Source organism: Lampetra fluviatilis, chromosome 3 (assembly GCF_964198595.1).
Source record: "Lampetra fluviatilis chromosome 3, kcLamFluv1.1, whole genome shotgun sequence".
Classification (NCBI taxonomy): Eukaryota; Metazoa; Chordata; class Hyperoartia; order Petromyzontiformes; family Petromyzontidae; genus Lampetra; species Lampetra fluviatilis.
The window spans coordinates 21,594,893-21,615,567 of record NC_136277.1 but is presented as its reverse complement, the minus strand read 5'-3'; the positions used below and the strand labels follow the sequence as shown (position 1 = coordinate 21,615,567).

The 20,675-nt window shown below is 42.5% G+C and overlaps 2 protein-coding genes across 3 annotated transcripts; both read left to right on the top strand.

Annotated features, from left to right (window-relative positions):
• The first annotated feature begins 6,199 nt into the window (after positions 1 to 6,199).
• LOC144949269 (uncharacterized) lies at positions 6,200 to 11,793 on the top strand. Its single transcript, XM_078879192.1, has 6 exons — positions 6,200 to 6,309; positions 7,887 to 8,313; positions 9,169 to 9,371; positions 9,527 to 9,686; positions 10,012 to 10,118; positions 11,532 to 11,793. The coding sequence occupies exons 2-6, from the start codon at positions 7,887 to 7,889 to the stop codon at positions 11,646 to 11,648; spliced, it is 1,014 nt and encodes a 337-aa protein (XP_078735318.1). The 5' UTR covers positions 6,200 to 6,309; the 3' UTR covers positions 11,649 to 11,793.
• A 553-nt stretch (positions 11,794 to 12,346) lies between these two features.
• Positions 12,347 to 20,675, top strand: LOC144949259 (uncharacterized). 2 transcript variants are annotated; one of them, XR_013640259.1, is made up of 6 exons: positions 12,347 to 12,502; positions 13,908 to 14,334; positions 15,617 to 15,685; positions 16,301 to 16,402; positions 18,227 to 19,117; positions 19,148 to 20,675. XR_013640259.1 is itself a non-coding variant. In XM_078879176.1 (5 exons), the coding sequence occupies exons 2-5, from the start codon at positions 13,908 to 13,910 to the stop codon at positions 18,811 to 18,813; spliced, it is 1,185 nt and encodes a 394-aa protein (XP_078735302.1). In that variant the 5' UTR covers positions 12,347 to 12,502; the 3' UTR covers positions 18,814 to 20,675. The 2 variants fall into 2 exon arrangements, 1 of the variants encoding a protein (XP_078735302.1); XM_078879176.1 differs by having other exon boundaries at positions 18,227 to 20,675.

The window sequence follows — 20,675 nt, the reverse complement described above, 5'->3', positions numbered from 1 at the left end:
CACCCATCCCAAGAGGAGAGAATCATCAGACCATTCATACGGGGCACTTGCTTTGGGGCAACGCTACCATTGGATTAGAGCTGTGGGTCTAGGGCGGTCCAAAAATATGAACGATAGTAACCCTCTCTCTCTGTGTGTGTTTTTTAGTTGATGCCAGTGTTGCCACATCACAGGATTTACCTCTGAACGTAGAGCTTTAATAATACTGCCCTATAGACAAGCCACGTGAGGGCACACAAATACGACTCTTTTATACGAAACACGTTTGGAAACTAAAACACATAATAGTAAAGCGAAAAGGGAAGACAATACATACAGGGTATGTCCTCTATATAATAATGCCCTTTACCTGGGAAAGTCACACTGAGTTTCAATACCTTTTCAGGAGGGCCCTGCAATGCTATGTTTGGATAATTTCTTTGTGAGCAGTGTTTGGCTTCTGGGAGGAAATTGGAATATGCAGTGAACACCCATGCCTACAAGGTGTTAGCACTCAAAGCGCAGCACGCAGCTTCAATAATTAATTGTTGTACTGGCATCTCTTGGCCACACGTATATGTTCTTAAATCATTAAAATGTGTAAGTAAGAAATTACCAGATTTTTTTTGATGAACACAAATAATATATATATAATATTTATGTAACAATATATATTTATATTATATAATATTTTCAATAGAAATCTTTTTTTTTTATATTACAGTTTAATAATAAAAAAAAATCCTTAAAATGGCGTTAAACAGGCACCACTCATCGTTCTAATAAACTTATAATACCACGAGTAAAAACATTCAAATATTCAGAACCCTTTAGATTGCTTTAAATGTTAGTCTTATCATGCAAACCAAAATTTAAGGAAACATGTCTCCCTGCTGAAATTGTACTAATCTCGATTGATAGGCCTGGGTCAGTGATGAAATTTCCACATTCCCATAAAGCCATTTTTTTTTATTTGGTAAAAAAATCTATATTTCAAGAGGCCCATTGAATGTGAATGAATATAAAACGGTCCTCAATAAGTCGTCTTTAAAGAGCTGCAGGTTGCTGACCCCTACCATAGAATGTGTTCCTCTCATAGAACAGCGACCTTCGACTTTCCACACAATGGTGCTCGTATCGTTTACCGTGGAAAAATGATCAGCAAATCAACCCAGAATCGGGATTTGAACACACAATCAACTAATTTTGAGTAAATCGCTCTAATGCCAGTGTCAATCAGTCAGACTTTTGATTTATTATTGGTGTACTGCTATGGCTGGCAATACTATAGTGTAAGTTTTTCCATGGATACACGTGGCAAGTAAGCAAACATCGTCTCCTTCATGTGACACCTACAGTTGATGGAAAAAAAGCCAATATTAAGATTGACTACAGATCATTTGAGGCCGTAGATAACGGGAGTGCGGTATTCGATATTAATTCTATCGATATTAGTTCCATCAAAACCAAGTAAAGTACTTCATTGGAGCCTAGTAGAGGCACTTCATTGAAGCTACAACTGTATGTATGTTGAACTTCTTTCGCATCGTACGTAGTATACAGTCAGTGAAAACACAAACCAACCAGTCCAAAGTACAGCATGCTGGTTTGCGTAAAACGTGTTGTGACCCGTTAAGAAATGTGCTCGCCTCTCAGTGACCACATACTGGAGTCAAAAGACGTGGGGGTGTGTGTGTGATTTGTCCAGTTTTATGTCTACACAAAGAGTTATACAGCCGGATGCGTAGGCAGCCACTTTTTTAGTTTTACAGTTTTTCTTACAGGGATCAAAATCCACGTTCATAGAATGTTTGCCCCAAACCCATGTTCAAAGCAATACTCTCTAAGAAAGCCATTAAGACAGTTATGTGGTCGAGTGTACATAAGAAGTGATTGTAGCAGGATATAGTTTGACTTTGTAGTTTTAATATTTATATTTAATGTAATGTCTCTCTATGTTCTGAAACATATTTAATATACTGATATATTTATATTATAACAGTCTCAAGTAGCTAAAAGCTGAAACTGTTTTGTGACAACTACCCCAATGGGACAACTACAGTACCTTATAGGCTAGAATCCAACACGCTCTGGTACCGATTAATGCTATTTTGGATACCGTTCTGCCACATTTTGGTGGAATGATGGCCAATTCCACATAGAATCGGAAAAATGAAACAATCTTCAATTGTCATTCAGCCAATTTTGCTGAAAAATAGAACCATGGCACAATTGCCAGGCGGTGGTGACGCACGACTGGAATCCAGCACTGTGGAGGCAAGGGTTGTCAGATCACATAAATTGCAGATCACACAAATGTTGAGAATTTTGCTTCCCATGCCCGGGCATTGCCAGAAAGTGGGAAATCAAAATGTGGACTAAGCTCTATTTGATCAATCTGTGTGGGATACAGTTTTGCCCCCTCGCACACGTCGGATTTATCCAGGTTCTCATGCATTGATTGGCTGAAAAAATATGAATAGTTAGAGGACTGCGGAGCTTGGATAAAGATAGATTTCAAGTGTGATTAAATACTGGAATGTACTTTCTCTAACACAAAAGCACCATTTCAATATATACATTTACAGTACAATCCGTCATTGCCTATTTGCTATACATACCTGTTGTACATACTCATGGACAGAGCTAAATGGAAGGCCATGGTCGCTGACACCTTTGAGAAAGGACATAGCAGATAGACTCGTATATAACCAGGTAAACATTTCTTATAAATGACATAATACATGAATCCATTAATTAAAATCTATGTTTAAAGCCCAAGATGCATGTCTATAAATGTAATAAAGTAAGGATGTTTTAAAGTAATAAAGGATGTTTTAATATGTATGCAGATTACATGCTGTTGCAATGCTACATTTGGGTTAACATGCAACATTTTGTGATTCGTTTATGTGCAATGGATTGTGATATGGGTGTAGAGTGGTGATTTGGGGAGGAGTGTCGAGTCGTGAGGATTTTTCGATTTGGACATGAAGTCTAAAGAAATGCAAAAAATATTTTACAACGATAAATAAGATTTGATCCATTTGGGTTCAAGAAAAACTGGTACTGTATTTTGCGAATTTATTGCAGATTCATTTTGCTGCAAGGCACGCACAATATTTGAGCGCCCCCTGATGGACAAACTGTAATGTAAACACTCAATGCTCGTCAGTGCAAGACATCGGGATATTTAGGGATACACTATAAAAGCATTCACATGCCGCCACCTAGCGAATCTTCTTCGATATTGTAATGTGCAAAGTAATCTGCGTCGTGGTGGAAAACGTAAAAAAACTAATTCAACTGACAATTCAGCCTCCACGTATCTGTCACTCCCATTAATTTTTTTTATGTTTACACCTGCCACCAGCTACACTGCCTCTGGTCAGCAGAATATGTTTAAAACACTCAAACTCTGGACCGGTTTCAAGCAAATGTCAGGCTTGCTTGAAACCAATGCTGGTGAACTTCGGATGTTTGAAGATGCGAGACCCCCTCATGTTTGATTCGGGTTCTCGTGTCTTATAGTACAAATCGCAACATTGAAAAATAATGATACCCTAAGGCGTTATATTCCAAAGCGGACGGTGGGAGGAAGTATATTGTGTTAAATTATATTTTTTTGTAGTATTCATGAAAGGTCATGGTATTAAAAGCTTTACATTTTGGGACTGCACCAACCACCCCATGGAAGGGTTCTCAATCTGCCTCTGGTCATCTGATGTGGCTGTTCACTGTGAAAATTCTGTCGGTCAGTGTCTGTTACACGAAGATGTTGCTGATGGCACTTGTGGAGTATAACAGAGGGGGCGGGGGGGGGGAAGTGAAGACTTTAAAAAGACAAACTATTTTCTTTAATAACTTATGTATTCAATCTTGGAATGTTTCATGCAGAGCATTTCACAAGAGTGAAAAGTTGAACTGCATACCCACATTGTCTTTTCCAAATTAAGATGAGTGGTGCATCATCTGTATCGATTTTGTAAATGTCCAGCAAAACAACACCCCTGGCTTCCCGTGTTGTCGCACATCGCTTCCCCCGTCTATTCCTCACCGGGAAGTCCGGCGAATCTTGGTGTAATGAGACTCACACACACACAAGGGTATTGGTGCACGCGTGATTCATAGTATGCGGGCTTGTTAAATACACGAGTGGTAAATGTGTGTGCACTTCAGCTTATAGCCCTGATTAGCTGCTTAGGAAATACTTATCTATACCCAATACCGGCGTGGAAGGAGGGGTGTTTCAGTACGTTCTAAACCCGCCCCTGATGGACGTCTGTGAAAAAGAGCTTTATAGCTCATCGGATTCCTTTCCGATTCTGATAGAGGCGGGGCACGGTCAGAGCTCTAGGCGGAGTGCTGCGCTCACAGCCAAGGTGTGAGGAGGATGTGTCTACCTGCTGATGCTGCTGATGGTGATGTTCTTTATTATTACTGATAGGAACCTCCTGGTTACACCAGCCCACAGGGGATTATTGTGTCCATCCGTCGTGCATGGAGGGACTGGGTGGGGAGGGAGGGGCTGGGTGGGGAGGGGAGGGTGGGGTGGGGCTGGGTGGGGAGGGTGGGGAGGGGCTGGTCACCCCGTGGTGCCCTTATAAAACTCAACGTTTAACCTACTCACGCCGGCTTGTGCCCGCCCTCACAGTCGGGCATATTTGCAGAATACACCACGCCGCCGTTGACCCTGGCCATTGACCGAGCAACCCAACGTTCCTACCAGCTCCCTCCGCAGGAATGTGTTTTAATAGACATTGTGAACGTGGGAGCTCCTGCTGGCCGCATTACAAATGGGAAACATACACCACCGGCAGGATCTCCATACCGTGCCTCGCCACCGCCAGAAGTCACGCAGCGAGAGGTAACCTCTGAACCCGCGGACCTTAATAACCTCCCAACAATGCCACCTCAACCCAGGCGACGATGATGCTTGGAAAGCCGATAGGGGGAATCGTCAAAGAGTCTCGCGAGAGACTCCGACGCAAGATGATCCATCGCTCACGAAGCTTATGGACCACAACCGAGATTCACGTGGGCGCACGAACATTTAAAACATCTCTCCATCAGATTTGAAGCTTTCGTGACTGCAAGGATTCATACTCTTAGGTTTTTTTCGGTAAAGTCACGTAGGTAAAAAATAAAAAAGATAGAAATAATAATAGAGGTAAAATAATAAATGACTATCATTATTTTATTTATATTATTATTTATCAACATTATTTTATTATTTTATTTTTTACCTACGTGACTTTACGTAAAAAACCTAAGAGTATCTCTCCACCAGTGTGCGTGCCGTAATCACCACCCAGAACAGAGAACTCGTGGAGCAAAGAACGACTCCAATGCACGTGCAGTTTGTTGAACTTCGTTCGCACCCTGCGTGGCCAACTGTGCTAATCCATAGCTGTCAACCCACACGGTTCAACCCCGTATTATTGTACAGGGAAAATTAGTTTTCAGGTCCATACGTCGTACAGCAACAAAAAAGATTGTCCCATTTGTTTGAACGTAGAGATTTATAAGGGGCACGGGGTGACCAACAATGTCTGAATTGGCCTGGAATAATGCAGGGCCACTGATAAGGTGTTGACGGGTATTAGTACACACAACAAACTATTCTGTAAAAAAAAACAATATTTTTGTGTTGCCTATTTGTTTGTGTTTCTCCCTTGTGATGAGACTTTTGCAGGATGAACGTTGAGATGTATGAGGGGCACGGGGGTGACCAATGCGGTCTGAATTGGTCTGGAATAATGCAGGGCCACTGATAAGATGTTGACGGGTATGAGTACACACAACAAACTATTCTGTAAAAAAAACCCAATATTTGTGTGTTGCCTATTTGTTTGTGTTTCTCTCTTGTGATGGGACTTTTGCAGGATGAACGTTGAGATGTATGAGGGGCACGGGGGTGACCAATGCGGTTATAAATTGGTCTGCAATAAGCCAGGGCCACGACTGATAAGGGGTTGACCGGTGTATGATCATCAATGCCCGATTCACAATCACTAAAGGAGGGCGTCCGTCAACGGCGGTGACACTCAACAACCACAACGTAAAAGCCGCGCTCTCGCTCGCCAAATCCGCCGTCGACGTGAGCCGTGAAATAAGAAATTAAAGGCCGGACTGATCCTAATCCACGTTTCGGGGCCACACGGGGGGAGAGTTCGATCCGCGGTCCGGGGCCCGCATTTGATCGGTGACATTCGCGGTCCAGGGCCGCCCGCCCAAGCGGTGGCCGCTGCGCTTTTTCGTGATCCTGCCACTTGTCTCTCGTCAAGTTCGCGGACTGGCGGACAATTCTTCTTCATCTTCATTAAAGAGGTAGCCGAATGGCACCGCTGACATCGCTGCCCACCCGCACCCACATCGCACCGTGTCATCACCTCCTCCTTCTACCCGCTCGCCTCCCCTCACCGCGACGCGAGAGGGGCCCCTGGCTGGCTGAGACTGGCGGGGGGAGGAGAGCGCCTATCCGCTCTGCGGAATTGTAACCGCGGTGTCAATGCGCGCTGCGATTTTCAATGCGGAGCGTTCTGCCCCCCCCCCCCATTAGTCGACTGTGGCGTGGACGACCGAACGCCGTCTTCGTCTTTCGCTGCTGTTCGTGGGAGAGTTTCATCTCTGTTTCTTTGTTTTTATCTCTGTTTGTTTGTTTTTAAATAAACAAAAGCGCTTGCCTCGGCGGTACGCGGCTTGCAAGCCGTTGCGTTTGAAGGCGGGAGTTGTGTAACTTCTAATGACAAAGCTGGCCCTGATGGTGGTGGTGGTGATGATTTGCCGGGTTGTATTGGTGAAACGACGTTACTCGGATTTTAAATGTGTGTGGGTTTGCTCTCTCTCTCTGTCAACACACAACGTTCTGTTTTAAGTGGCAAGCCTTACTAATTGGCTGGTGGTGGGTTTAACAACACATTAATGCGATTTAACCTCCCAAAAATCCGTTATTCTAATGACAAACTGCATCTCGGGACAATAAGTTAAATATTCTTGGTTCTTTCGGTGAAGTCACGTAGAAGGGAAATAATAAAACAAGTTGCATACGATTGAATGGAGGGGGAGAGTTGATGCACATGAGCATCCAATTAAAAAAAACTAATTCTAGCTTTAAAAAATATATACCGCATACATTACAAACGGGGATAACCCTTTGAGTTTGTTCACTTGCACCTTGTTTTGTGTTCGTGAAATTCACATTAGGCTTCTCAGTTTAGTCTTTTAAATACAGGGCCTTGTGCGAGCTACAAAATACAAAAGTTCTGAGCCCCATGCGGTGTATGCATTACAATTGGGGTTTGTTTGTGATACGTGGAATAAGAGGGCAGGTTACGACTGTGAAGGGGTACGCTATCAGGTAGTGGGTGCTGAGATAACATCAACACTTGATACGTGAACCACTGAGAAGGCATCATCACTACACGTTCACCACTGATATAACATCAGCACTACAGGTTCACTGCTGAGATGGCATCAAGACTCCACATCCAACCCAGTCAGTGGTTGATTCAGCCCCTTATACCTTTGGGGTAGATACAATCAGGACCACTTTGTTGGAAGTAAAGCATGGTTACTCTGTAAATTGTCCCCCTGTCATTGTAAAGTTGAATTTTCACCACGGAATCAGTGCTGCAAACAGATACGAGCACTGACCCACTGATCTTTCGAGTGGGTTGACGCTGACTTTGACCTGTTCATGTTATCCTGTTCCATCTGGTCAGGTGGAACACAGCCCATTGTACCTGACCCACAATCATAAGGTCGAGATTTATTATCCTGTGCCAGGGTAAACTCAACCAATCATTACACCAAGGTCGATCAAATAAATAACACCTTTGTAGTACTGTATAATGTAAAGAAATGGACCTGAACGTCCAATTAATCTCTGTATCTGAATTGTACAGATGGAGTGCGAGGTGGCAACCCCAGTGCTGGAACCGAGTGGGGACTTCCCGGCGTGGCTGGAGGCGCAGGGTGTGAACGCGGAGGTGGCCCGGGCCATAGACTCGGAGCTGGGCATCCGGGACTACGGGGTCCTTTGTGCCTGCGTCGGGGATGGCCTCGTGCGGGCTGAGCTGCTGGCCACGGCACGCGACCGCCTGCCCTTTGGCTACTACGCTGTGCTGCGGCATGTGGTGAAGGGCCTACAGAGTTCCGAGCCCCATAATGAGACGCGCTGGGACACCGCCGCGTCTCCTGGCGATGTGTCGCTGGGAGGTCTCGTGGACGTGCTGTTTGCGCTGTTCAGAGGCCTGAGCCGGGAGCTGCTGCTGTCTGTGCAGAGGCTGGGAGGTGATGGTGGTGGTTGGGATGGTGGTAGTTGTGGCAATGGTAGGTACTGTGGTAGTGGTATTGCTGATAGTGTTTATGAGGATTATGTATGTATGTTGAACTTCTTTTGCACCGTATGTAGCCAACCATGCTAATCGGAGGTGCAGTAAGGAATAGTGGGAGATGTGCTGTCGATAGAACAGGTCAGACTTTCAAAGGACTCATACCCACATAGGCACGGCTTCAGTGAATTTTTGTTACTTCTCTTTTACATGTGTGCCATTAAAATTAAAATAAATAATTTCTTACATTAATGCGTGTTTAAGCAACGTGTTTTCGTTATAATGCGGTCCCATTAGGAAACGCTTTTTGCACAACACCGAATGTGCCCGTTATAATCTTGATTAGAAGTTTTCGTGACTTCAGGAATCCATACTCTTTGGTTCTTTCGGTAAAGTCACGTAGGTATATTTATAGGTATATTTATACCTACGTGACTTTACCGAAACAATCAAAGAGTATGTGCCTGTTATAACACGGAACGCTGCCGTTATAACACGGTTTCTGGGCGGTCGACAACAAACTATTTTCTTAAGCTGCCCGGCTGAGTGCTCTGACACAGTACACGGAAAGATACAGAAACGCTGCTGCATAGCCTCAGTTATTTTTTTTGCTATCTTTCTGTTTGTGTGTACATACATCGTATCTTGCCAAACTTTATTGTTACATGAATTATGGGGAAATAGTTTTCGCTGAACATGTCCGTGTTAAATGAAAACTGACTCGTAATTTATGTCGATAGTAGTTTATACCAGGAATGATTTTATTTTATCACTGTGAATTTAACTGCAGAAATCAACATTGACAGGAATGTCAGCACTAGAAAGAAGAATGAATATGATTCCTGTGTTACAGATTTCCAGAGCCAAGTCCTACTCAAACTGGACACCATTATAGAAAACCAGATGGAGCAGTTATGCCTTCTGCAAACACTTGCGAACAGAAGTGTTGTAAATGAGGGCTTAGATGATGTCCTCCCCAACCCAATCAACGACACGGATGAACTTGAAGAGCTTTGCTGTAGAATTACCACGGATGAAAACCTCAAAATGGAAATGGTATTTTACATCTTTAGTAAATGCAAAGAACACATTTGCTTTATATTTTAGACAAGCTATCTGTTTAATGTGTATCATAATAAAGTGTATGCTATATTCGATTTAGTAATTTTAAGAACTGCTTTTTTTCAAAACAGCTTAAATGTACTTCACAGATTTCCTATCTGAGTTCACTGGGTGGATGTAATGTTCGGGAGAGTGTCCGGCGAATGATGAAAAGGCTCGGCACCAATGCACTGTGGTCAAACTATAGCCTCAGAGGGAGAAAGGGAAAGACGCCCCTCATAGAGCTTCCAGTTTTTATGGTGTTGACTAGTAAGTATATGTTATAAACCTTGCTTTTTCCCTATTTTGTCAGAAATCAAACCTGTTTCTCATGTTATTTTTATTTAATGATGCACAAGATTTGTGGCAATGACATCCATACGAAAACATACAATATTTATACGTATGAATTGTGATATATTTAATTTTTTTCGGCAGTCACTGCAGATAATTATAAGTTATCTTTTGCGTGTCTGTATCCCAACAAGTTAAAAGTAATGATTATGCAAGCTTTCAACTAGCTAAAGTGTTTTGTTCACGTCAAACAATATCTAGAGCATGAATCAAATTCTACGTGTTTCCACTTTTTCTACAGGAGCTTGCTTAAAAAGCTACCCAAGAGCAAAGGTGAAGGAGATAGAGGTAGAGATCGCAGAAACCCTGAAGCATTCCCCGAACAAACGAGGAGGTGCAAATTACAAGGTGATGTTCATGCTGCTAGTTTATTTTTTTATTGTTTAGAAATTTGCTTGGGAATGGTGAATTTTTCTGCTTTTGTTTCAGTTTTGACTTTCAGTCCTGTAAATGATTGCAAAAACAAGTCTTCACTGTTACATGTTCTTCAGACATCATTCAATATTTAAATGTACATTTATTTGAGAGATGGGATCCTGTATTAAAGTTTGAAACCTTTTTCAAAAGCATTTTTCTTCCCCGTTTGAATTTTGTAGTACTATTTTATTCTCTTCCACAAACAAAATTTTATTCCAGAACTAGTTCATGAGGTCTGTCTTTGCCAGGCAAAAGTTGTCAATAAATATAATAATGAACCTGATATGATTTTTTATAATATGTATCTACGATCAGACACTTAACAACTACCTAAAAAACAATTATTTTTCCGCAAAAAAATGTTTTTTACTTGATTCAATGTATCTTTAAAGACGTACCCATCGGAAACTGCTCAATTTAAAGATTCCATTTTTATTAGAAAGAACACAAATTAATGGATTTAATACCGTTTTCGAACTATTCAGGTTTGAACATCATGAAATGCATATTTTTCGTTCAAACCCACTTTAATCTGAAATCAATAAAAACAAAAGGTAGAACAATGGTTCTCGTTTTAATATTATTTTCTGTTTAACGCTCTATTAAAGGAAAAAAACGAAATCGTATATATTGAACGGTTTCTGAATGACACGCACAAAATGTTTATCGGACACTTAAAATCGAGATTTGGGGGTCTTAAAATGAAAAATCTCAGTTTTTCGGATGTTCCTGTTTGTGTCCTAAAAGCTAGCTATGTACCAAATTTAAGCTTTCTACATTGTCGGGAAGCACCATAGAGTGTTTTACACATACAGATTAAGGTATTTATATATATTGTATATATTTCACGAGAGAGTACGCTTTGTGGTAGCATTTTGTAAAGCCATTAAACGCTTATTTCTCATGCTTTTATAAGCCACATAATTCGGTTTATCGTAGTGTAATCTCTTAAATCTATTAACCATATGCTGTTTTTGCACAGGTAAACTTATGTTTGGAAGGTTTAATCAGAAATAATAGGAATTATTTTTTACCAAATTGAAGAAAAACTATTTTCTTTGAATTGCATTGCTGTAGAAACTGATTAAACTTTGTACCCGTAATACTCTACAGTATCTTACATACTCAACGTGTGAAAAGAAATTGATTGTCCTAAAATGTATATTTAAATAGCCCAATACGTATTAAGCGTGAAAAAAAACCTATATTGTATACGTACAAACAGGCCTTGGGAATTTGCAGGTGGCTATTGAAGTATTGTACATAATACAGCCTGTGTTTGAAAGCGTGAAAACAACTGCATCTAGTTCACATTGTTTCTAATGTAAACCTTATTCCTTTCAGGAACCTGAAGTCATGACGATGAAGAATGACAACCAGCCCAGCCACCCCGTGTCTTCCTCTGACATTGTGGAGACACATGGATCTTGTTCTTTAAAATGGCAATCAATACAACCTTAAAATACCATTTATATACGTTTTATAGCTAGAACTATATACATACATTTTTTGTGGCAGTTAACATTCATGACAGGAGCATGCCATCTTTAGTGACTTTTGTTTAAAGGTTGTATATTCATTGTAACTTTGTGAGTTTAAATAAATCTTTAATATAACTACATGTTGCGTGCATTTTTCTTGAATATTCAATTTCTCATGAGGTTGTAGAAATGTAAAATTGAAACGTCATTCTCCAATGTAGTGGTAACGTATTTCAAAACATACAAATTAGCCCTGCCACAATGTTGATGCCCAATGTTACCATACCGTAACGTAGCAACGTAGCAAAAACGTACACCGCCGCTTAATTACCCTGATAGCTGTAACCATCGGATGCCAGTAGTAGCTTTGGGTTTATTCTTCATGCGTTCAGGATCCCTAATCTGCCCATGATCATCAAAGGGCCTTCTTCCAAGTTGGTGGGTAAGCCTGGGTAAAACTGACGGGGCCGAGATGTGCGAGTGACTTGCAAGCTTCAACAAACATCGGTAGAGTCAAGAACAGAGGCCACAGTCGCAGCAGCTGAAACACTGCTGGCGTAAGGGTTCACCGGGACCATCTCCCCCACAGAGACCACCCCATCTCCCCACGTCCCCCTGTCACTTGGTCAGCGTGTCTGGTTTCAATTCACGGTCCGGGGCCAACCCGGGGGGGGGAGGTGGGGGGGCTTCCAATTCACGGTCCGGGGCCCGCACTTGACCGCTACATTCACGGTCTGGGGCCACCGCCGACGCCGAACGACCTGAAATAATTCCCTCAATATCTCTCGTCAAGTCTCCGCGCGGGGCCATTCGCTGTCCGCCTTCATCTTTGAGGTAAACGAGGCAAGACGGATGGCGCCGGCGTCGTTGCCGTCGTCCCGCGCTCTCGCAAATCTCCGCCCGCTCCGCGCAGTGGCAGCGAGCGGTGGGGGACGCGGGGCCTGTGGCTGCTTGTGCGGTCTATAAAATACAACCGCCCTCGCCTGTGCTGTCTGCGAATTGTAAACGCGCTTGTTTATGCAGATTGTGACTTACAAACGCGCTTACCTCGGCAGTATAAACGCTTGCGAACGATGCAATGTACTCGGGGTTATGTAACTTAAAAAAAAACCTGCATTTAAAAAAAAATTGCAAAGAGTGTTATCGGGTGCACTGTCAAACGTGACCGAGTGAGTTGGTTCGTGCGATCAGCTTTGCTTGTATAATGTTACATTATACATTACAAAGGGATTCTAGAGGTTTGCGAAATTCACATTGGGCTTCTCTGTGTGGTCACTTGCATACAGGTCCTTGTGCGGTCTAAGAAACAAATGCAAAGGTTCCGAGCTCCATGCGTTGTTATGCATGACAATAAGGGTATGCGAAATGTGAAATCAGAGCAGAGATTACTGAGTCGACAATCGGGTGATGGGTGTTGAAATGACATCATCGCATTTATACATGAACCACTGAGGATCGTATCATCACGACACATTTCACCACTGAGATAACATCAGCACTCCACGGTAGGAGGTGCTGGGAATCATGACTGCATTAAGCACAATACTTGTGGTCAGAATGTAAACAAAAAACATACTCTGGTAATATATGCATTGTCTTTGAAACTGGTTGGTCCACACCAGAGACAGCTTTCTTTTGAGCCAAGTCTCTGGTCTAACACCGTTTTGAGACTTTGCTTGAAAGAAAGCTGTCTCTGGTGTGGACCAATCAGTTTCAAGGACAATGCATGTATTATCAGAGTATGTTTTTGTTTGCATTCTGACCACAAGTATTGTGGTTAATGCAGACATGATTCCTTGGAAAATGTTTCAGTTTGGTGTTTTAACATCTTAACACCTGTTTTGTTGCAAGAAAAAACGGGAAAACCTATTCTCATTCTTGCAATTGTCACTTATGCCAGTGCCCTGCTGTGGGATCACGTGAAACGCCACTTTTTTCAAATTTTCTTGCTGTGAATTTGTATTGTTTTATATTTATATTATTTTATTATTTCTCTTCTATGTGACTTTACCGAAAGAACCAAGAATATGACATGTACCTGTTTAGGTTATTGCGTTCCATCTGGACAGGTGGAAAACAGCGTTATTGCACCTCATCAGAAGTGCGAGAATTAAAATCCTGCACGACGGTAAATGCGGCCAATCATTCCAGCGGGGTTGGTAAAATGTATAACCCTTTACAGTATAATGTAAACAAATTGACCTCAATGTCCATTAATCTCTGCCTCCGAATTGTACAGATGGCGTGTGCGGTGGCCACCCCATTGCTGGAACCGAGTGGGGACTTTCCAGCGTGGCTGAAGGCACAGGGCGTGAACGCAGAGGTGGCCCGGGCCATAGACTCGGAGCTGGGCATCCGGGACTACGGGGTCCTGCGTGCCTGCGTCGGTGACGGCCTCGTGCGGGCTGAGCTGCTGGCCACGGCGCGCGATCGCCTTCCCTTCGGCTTCTACGCCGTACTGCGGCAGGTGGTGAAGGCCCTGCAGGGCTCAGAGCAACATGATGAGACCCGCTGGGACACCGCCGCCTCTCCTGGCGATGTGACGCTGGGAGGTCTGGTGGACGTGCTGTTTGCGCTGTTCAGTGGCCTGAGCCGGGAGCTGCTGCTGTCTGTGCAGAGGCTGGGAGGTGGTGGTGGTGGTTGGGATGGTGGTGGTTGTGGGGATGGTAGGTACTGTGGTTGTGGTGTTGGTGATGGTGGTTATGACGGTTGTAGTGAGGACTAGTGATGGAAGTGCTGTCAGTCGAACAGTGGTGGGGATGGTTTGTGAGTCATGGTAATGACATTGCACGGAACATTGGTCTACTAAATCAGTGTTTCATTCAGTAAAGAGACTTCATTCTGTAACCTATATCGGTGAAATGTTACTTATAAAAGGTTGCTAAAAAAGGCGTGACACTGGTACATATGTCCAGTACTCATTTTTCACTTTTTTCCACTTTGTGGTACACATATAATGTGATCAATGATGGTTATGTTCTTCCAAAACTGCACTCCTCAGAGTGTGGACAAGTGATTTTATTGGGCAGTGAAGTTGCCATTTGGTAGCAACTGTATGGATTCTGGCAATGTTTATAAAGGGGTGGAACAGCAGCATTGAGACAAGACTATGCTTTTACATGCAAATTAGCAAATAAAGCACAAACAAGAATACTGCTTTCTATATGGTCTTACATTAATATTTCCTAACATTCAGCTTCGCATGGCTTATTGATTGAACTATTCTCACACTTATCCCTTCAACTGCAGATATGTACTCGCAATACGAATTACATTATCTGGAGCGGTATCATCCCGTCTACCACTTTTGTCATCACAAACATGCTCACATCCGGAGTGCAGGCATTCTACACATTTTGATTAGACATTGCCATGATTCATTCAGTTGTGACCATATTGCAGCTCTTTACAACCTCAGGATAAAAAAACATTTCACCATTCTTGCAACTTCATCATGGGACCTCCTTTGCCAGTATCAAAATATGAGAATAGGTTTTACCCTTTTTTCTTGCAACAAAACAGGTGTTAAGATGTTAAAACACCAAACTGAAACCCTTTACAAGGAATGATGTCTGCATTAACCACAATACTCGTGGTCAGAATGCAAAAAAAAACGTACTCTGATAATATATACATTGTTTTCTAAACTGATTGGTCCACACCAGAGACAGCTTTCTTTTGAGCCTCGTCTCTGGTCTAACACCGTTTTGAGACTCGGCTCAAAAGAAAGCTGTCTGTGTTGTGGGCCAATCATCTCTCATGTCTATTCTCTTGACACGCGATGTGACACTGCTCACTGTGAAAGTTTTAAGACAGAAATGTATTAATCTCATGATATTGCTCTGATAGCACAATTTAATATTATTGGTAGAATTACGCAACTATAAAAACCACCTTGAATATATTTGAAAGTTTTATACTGTTAAGAAAATGGTTGTTTCTTGGCAGGGCAAGTTGAAGAGGATCCAGTGCAGGCTTGGCATGAAATTAAAACTGAACATGAAGACTCAGATGAAGGTAGAAGTGTAATTTAACAAATGCAATACAGTGCAATACATTACATACAATTCACCACATTACAATGTTAAACAATTCTCTATTGTACTTTGTAATATATAACATTTTAAACATGCCACGTGACAGTATTATCAACTGCAAATCACTGCACTCATATACCAAACTACACTAATGCACTCCCTTAAAACACTACACCACACTACATGAATGCAAGGCACGCTAATATACTTACGCCACACTAATTCGCGAATGCATTTTAGGATGCTAATTTCCTCACACCACACTAATACAAGATACATTACTAATATACTAATACTAACCTAAAACACTACGACTATCTTTATACACTGATGCATTAACAAACTTCACGAATGCACTAAACAATCACTTCACGACCTCAAATCTAATAATTAAACTAATGCACTAGCACACTACACGAACACTATTTCACTACTCATATAAGACCCTAGAAGTGAAGTCTCCTTTGGCCACTGCTCACACTGAGTCAAGTAATAGGAAACACGTTCATCCTTATCTCTAACGTGTGCTCCCCTGCTCCCTGTTAACCATATCAGCACTCGTGACAGAGCTGATCACAGTAATTTGTGCCAACAGGAATCACTCAAGTGTCGGAGCAACGCGGGGTGAGACCCGGTCTCTCCAGATCTGAGATGGAAGCGCTGACAGCAGGAATTCCTGCCCATAAACAGTTCGCTTGTAAGTGTGGCTGATATTCCAAACCACGGGGGGGGTGTTGTCTCTTAAAGGTCGGTGAAACTGTAATCTAATAGTCAATCAAAGTCCAAGTGTCTCAAAGGAGAATTGGTCAGTCCTCGTTGTGTTTGATAGCTCTACTGGAGGTGGAAATTGTACACACCTATAATTGGGGCCTTTTCCTCCATGAAGTAACTACTGCTGGACTACCCACAAGTTGGAACTCATGTTAGATATTCTAGGATGGTGGCTTTAGTATACCTTATCTGCAATTTTAACCATCCGACCGGTTTTATGCGCTCTATTTGCTGACCAAATTTACCTGGACATACTCAAGTGATGGCAATGTGAGTTTTAGGCCATTATGATGTTGTATACCTGCATAGCTCCCATCATGCATTCAAAGTTGCGATGTCGCTTGGGTCATGAGGTTCTGACATTGTCAATGGTGACTTGGACTCCAGCTACTTACCTGTCCACCCATATGGTTTACCCGCATTCTTGTACAGGGAAATTTAGTTTTTAGGTCCATACGGCGTACAGCCGTTTTAATACGGGCAAAAAAAATGTTTTGTTTATTTGTTTGTGTTTCTCCCTTGTGATGGGACTTTGTAGGATGAACATTGAGATTTATAAGGGCACGGGGTGACCAATAAGGTCCGAGTTGGTCTGTAATAAGGTTGGCACTGATAAAGGGTTAACAGGTATGTACTTAACAGTCCTTTCATCAACTTATGTTGGGAGATCTCACCAAAGCTGTGGTCGTGTTGGCGTTGCAATGATTGTTCACTGTGCAACTGTACGGTGTTTTCAGTCAAACATTCTACGATCTAGACACATTAGGTCGCACTTCAATATTATCACTGGAGGTCAAGATGGTGACATGACTGAATATCGCAATTTCAGTCAAGAAAGTGCATTTCTAACTGAAAATATTTAACCGTGCTTCCAACTGATTTCCAGGATATGTAGCCTTGGTGTCCCACTAGATAACTGCAGTATGGGCAATGCATTGAGGGTCTGGCTTTAAGACTGGTCCACTCAAGAGCATTTTTTTTTACAAATCAACAAAGTAGGGAGTGTTGCGAAAGGTGCTTTTCAAGGTTGCTTTGTGTAGCATCAGGCATTTTTTTCACGTGACATCAGCGTGTTAAAGACAGGTCAATTACTGAAGACTGTGGTCTAGTCTTGATGCTGTGTCCATGAGCCATGTATTTAGAGTATTTGGCTGCTATAAAATTCCACTTGATTAGTCAATTTGTTGAGCTATCATTGTGAGCAGGTCGCTTCTGAAAAAGAGCTACATAGCTCAGTGGGCCTTACCTGGTAAAGAAAAAGGTTAGTTTAATAAAGAAGTGATGCCACTTCCCAAGATATTACAGGAAAGTGCATCACACATGCTCTGTCATTAACTTGTGCATCTTTAGACATGTAAAATTATTTGGGTGTGTTAACAAATTCAAATGGGAATTCTGGGTAATAATTACAAGTTGCAGTCACTCAAATAAATTGTTAGTGTCAACTCAGCTTCGGGGTGGCTAATGCCTGTGTTGATACACTGAGCCAGCACCTATTGACTTCCTTGGTTCAAGTCCTGGGGCTGGCTACTCATGGGGGTGATGCCCATGTTTGAGCACCTAGCCCCATATTATGGTGAGGACTAAATATTCAGGTTTAATGCCTTGAGAGTTAACTCTCGGAGACCAGGTTTCATAATTTTTGTCCTACTTGAGACTCGACTCCAGATGACACATTGTCACTGAATCTATCGTGTTAAGTGTGCAGCACACGACTGTATATACATTCCTCACCATTTTGCATCGACAGCTGAGAATGCAGGAGGAGGGATCTCGGAGCTGAGCATCCAGGACATGGCAGCCCTGCACGTGCAAAACTCTCACCTCCCATACGACGATGACAACGAGGATGATGTGGCCACGGCCATAATGCAGCAGCAGCAGCAGCAACAGCACGGCTCCCAACCCCGGGTGAAGATGCCGATGCGAGAGAAGGTCCGGCCCCACAAGTGCCCGCACTGCGAAAGCCGCTTCTTCAAGACGGACGACCTGAAGCGGCACCTGCGCACGCACACGGGCGAGCGGCCGTACTGCTGCGAGGTGTGCGGGCGCGCGTTCTCGCAGCACTGCAACCTGAAGAAGCACTGGATCACGCATACGGGCGAGCGTCCCTTCCGCTGCGACGTGTGCGGACGCGCCTTCGCACACTACTCCAACATGAAGGCACACTGGCGCACGCACACCGGAGAGAAGCCCTACACCTGCGAAGTGTGCGGCCACACCTTCTCGCATTTCGGCAACATGAAGATGCACCAGCGCATGCACCACGGAGAGCAGACAGGAGATTTGGCCAATGTGGGGAAGGGAGATTGGGTTTCAGGATCGGTGTTGTCCTGAGATTTTGACTCCCGTAAAAGGTTTACGATCGGTGTCTTGAGACCCATGTTCAGAAGGCTGGTTTTCAAAATTGGCTTCAGGATATGCTGTTATAGTATTGGTGTTTTTAGACTATTTTGAGAAAATTTGACCAGTTTTTAGTAGCTGAAACTTGCACCTTAGCTCCAGGGGAAGTGGTTTCAGGATCTTGTGTTTTGAGACTTGGCTCTAGGACTCAGTTTCTGGGTTCATGTTTGGGGACTTATCTTCAGGAGACCTGGTTTTAATAATGGTTTCTTAAATACGACTTGGTTCATGGAACCAGGTTTAATAATCAGTGTTTTGCCATGTTCAGGGGAGTAGGGTTTGATTTTGGATTCGAGACATTATTTGGCACTATAATGTGCGCTTGTTTCTCATCAATAGTAACTATACCTGTACCCAGGTCACTCTTGCAAATGAGACTATCCTCATCTCTTACATTCTCATCTGGCTAATGGAAATAAAGTATACACTTGAAACTGTAGCTTCCCAACCCAGTTGCTTAATTACAAATACACTATTAGTTCCACTGAGGACAAGTCCTAGAGTTAATTCCCTACCCTTTTCTCGCCTACACACTTTAGTCATTGAAGCTCACCGAGTTCTAACAGAATTCTTGAGATGACTGTCTCCGAAAAATAATATAAGGTGAATCTGACTCCATTATAATACAGTCACCATCATCATCACCACATTGGTGAGGGCTTAGGCCATGAATAGCTTGTGAGCTGACAAGTGCTTAAAGATAAAAGGGCGTGCTAATGAAGGTACTATGCTGTTCATATCGTGATTTGGCTGATTGGCATCTTGGCAGCGCAATATAGTTCGTATCTCCGCGTTAAACTCGACCCATCACTCAGGGATCAATAAAAAATTACTACCACTGTGGGAAGTCACTAGTGGTTGTACCAAGGGATAACTGGACCTTCTAATAGAAATGGGGAATATCCGCCACTGGCTAAGAGACCCACAACTGAGATGTGCACACTCCAGTTCTTGAGTATGGGAACACACTTTGTTTTGAATTATATCTTACATTAGAAAATTGTGATATTTTTTTGGGATCCATTAAAAATAGGATTCATGGATGAGGGTTTTGTGTAAGAGGATCATATATAGGAAGGGTTTTCCTTTCGTATATTATACAGTACAAGTATCACTTTATATCAGCTTTACTGTTACACTCCATAGGAGGCCAATTACTTGTTTCACTGATGATCGGGAGTGTCCAGTATGCATTTAGTACAATACATAATGCAACTGAGAATGATAAACTGACCTTGTCATAAGAGTAAAACCAATCAAACTCCGTGTTATAATTTTGGAAGCCCAAATTCAAACATTTTGGTTTTCAATTATTTTCTTGTGATAAGCAGACTCAACTATGTGCCAACTAAATGTTTTCTAGCCCACCTACAATATACAGATTTACATCAGTAACCGCCGTCTAAATGTATTAGATATCCACATGTACTCAAACTCGAGTGGTTATGTTGGAATTGGTGTAGACAAAACACCTCACCACCATTAACACTGCCGAAATACAAAACAACACGTCAGAGGCTAATGTTTTGGGCAATTGTTCTGCCATGTACCATAGTGGCAAAAGGTATTAAAAAAATATCCTTTCCAGGAAATGTCCCAGTGCCTACTTACGAAAGATAGCAAATTCACAAAATTTGCACATTTCAACAATGTTTCTCCGTGCCATTTATTGCATGCACTTTTTGTTTTATGCTGATGCACTCTTTGAATTCTACTTGTGAATGTCTGTCAGCTGTATTCGCGTCCTGATGGGCCTATTTGTGCAATGGTGGTTTGTGCAATGGCTGTGAATAAAA

Bases quoted from the DNA above. Each gene is read 5' to 3' on its own strand.
- LOC144949269 (XM_078879192.1), top strand. From the start codon at position 7,887: ATGGAGTGCGAGGTGGCAACCCCAGTGCTGGAACCGAGTGGGGACTTC. The intron at 8,314-9,168 runs GTAGGTACTGTG...CCTGTGTTACAG, and splicing joins TGGTGGTAGTTGTGGCAATG to ATTTCCAGAGCCAAGTCCTA. The intron at 9,372-9,526 runs GTATTTTACATC...TGTACTTCACAG, and splicing joins AAAACCTCAAAATGGAAATG to ATTTCCTATCTGAGTTCACT.
- LOC144949259 (XM_078879176.1), top strand. From the start codon at position 13,908: ATGGCGTGTGCGGTGGCCACCCCATTGCTGGAACCGAGTGGGGACTTT. The intron at 15,686-16,300 runs GTAGAAGTGTAA...TTGTGCCAACAG, and splicing joins ACATGAAGACTCAGATGAAG to GAATCACTCAAGTGTCGGAG. The intron at 16,403-18,226 runs GTAAGTGTGGCT...TTGCATCGACAG, and splicing joins TGCCCATAAACAGTTCGCTT to CTGAGAATGCAGGAGGAGGG.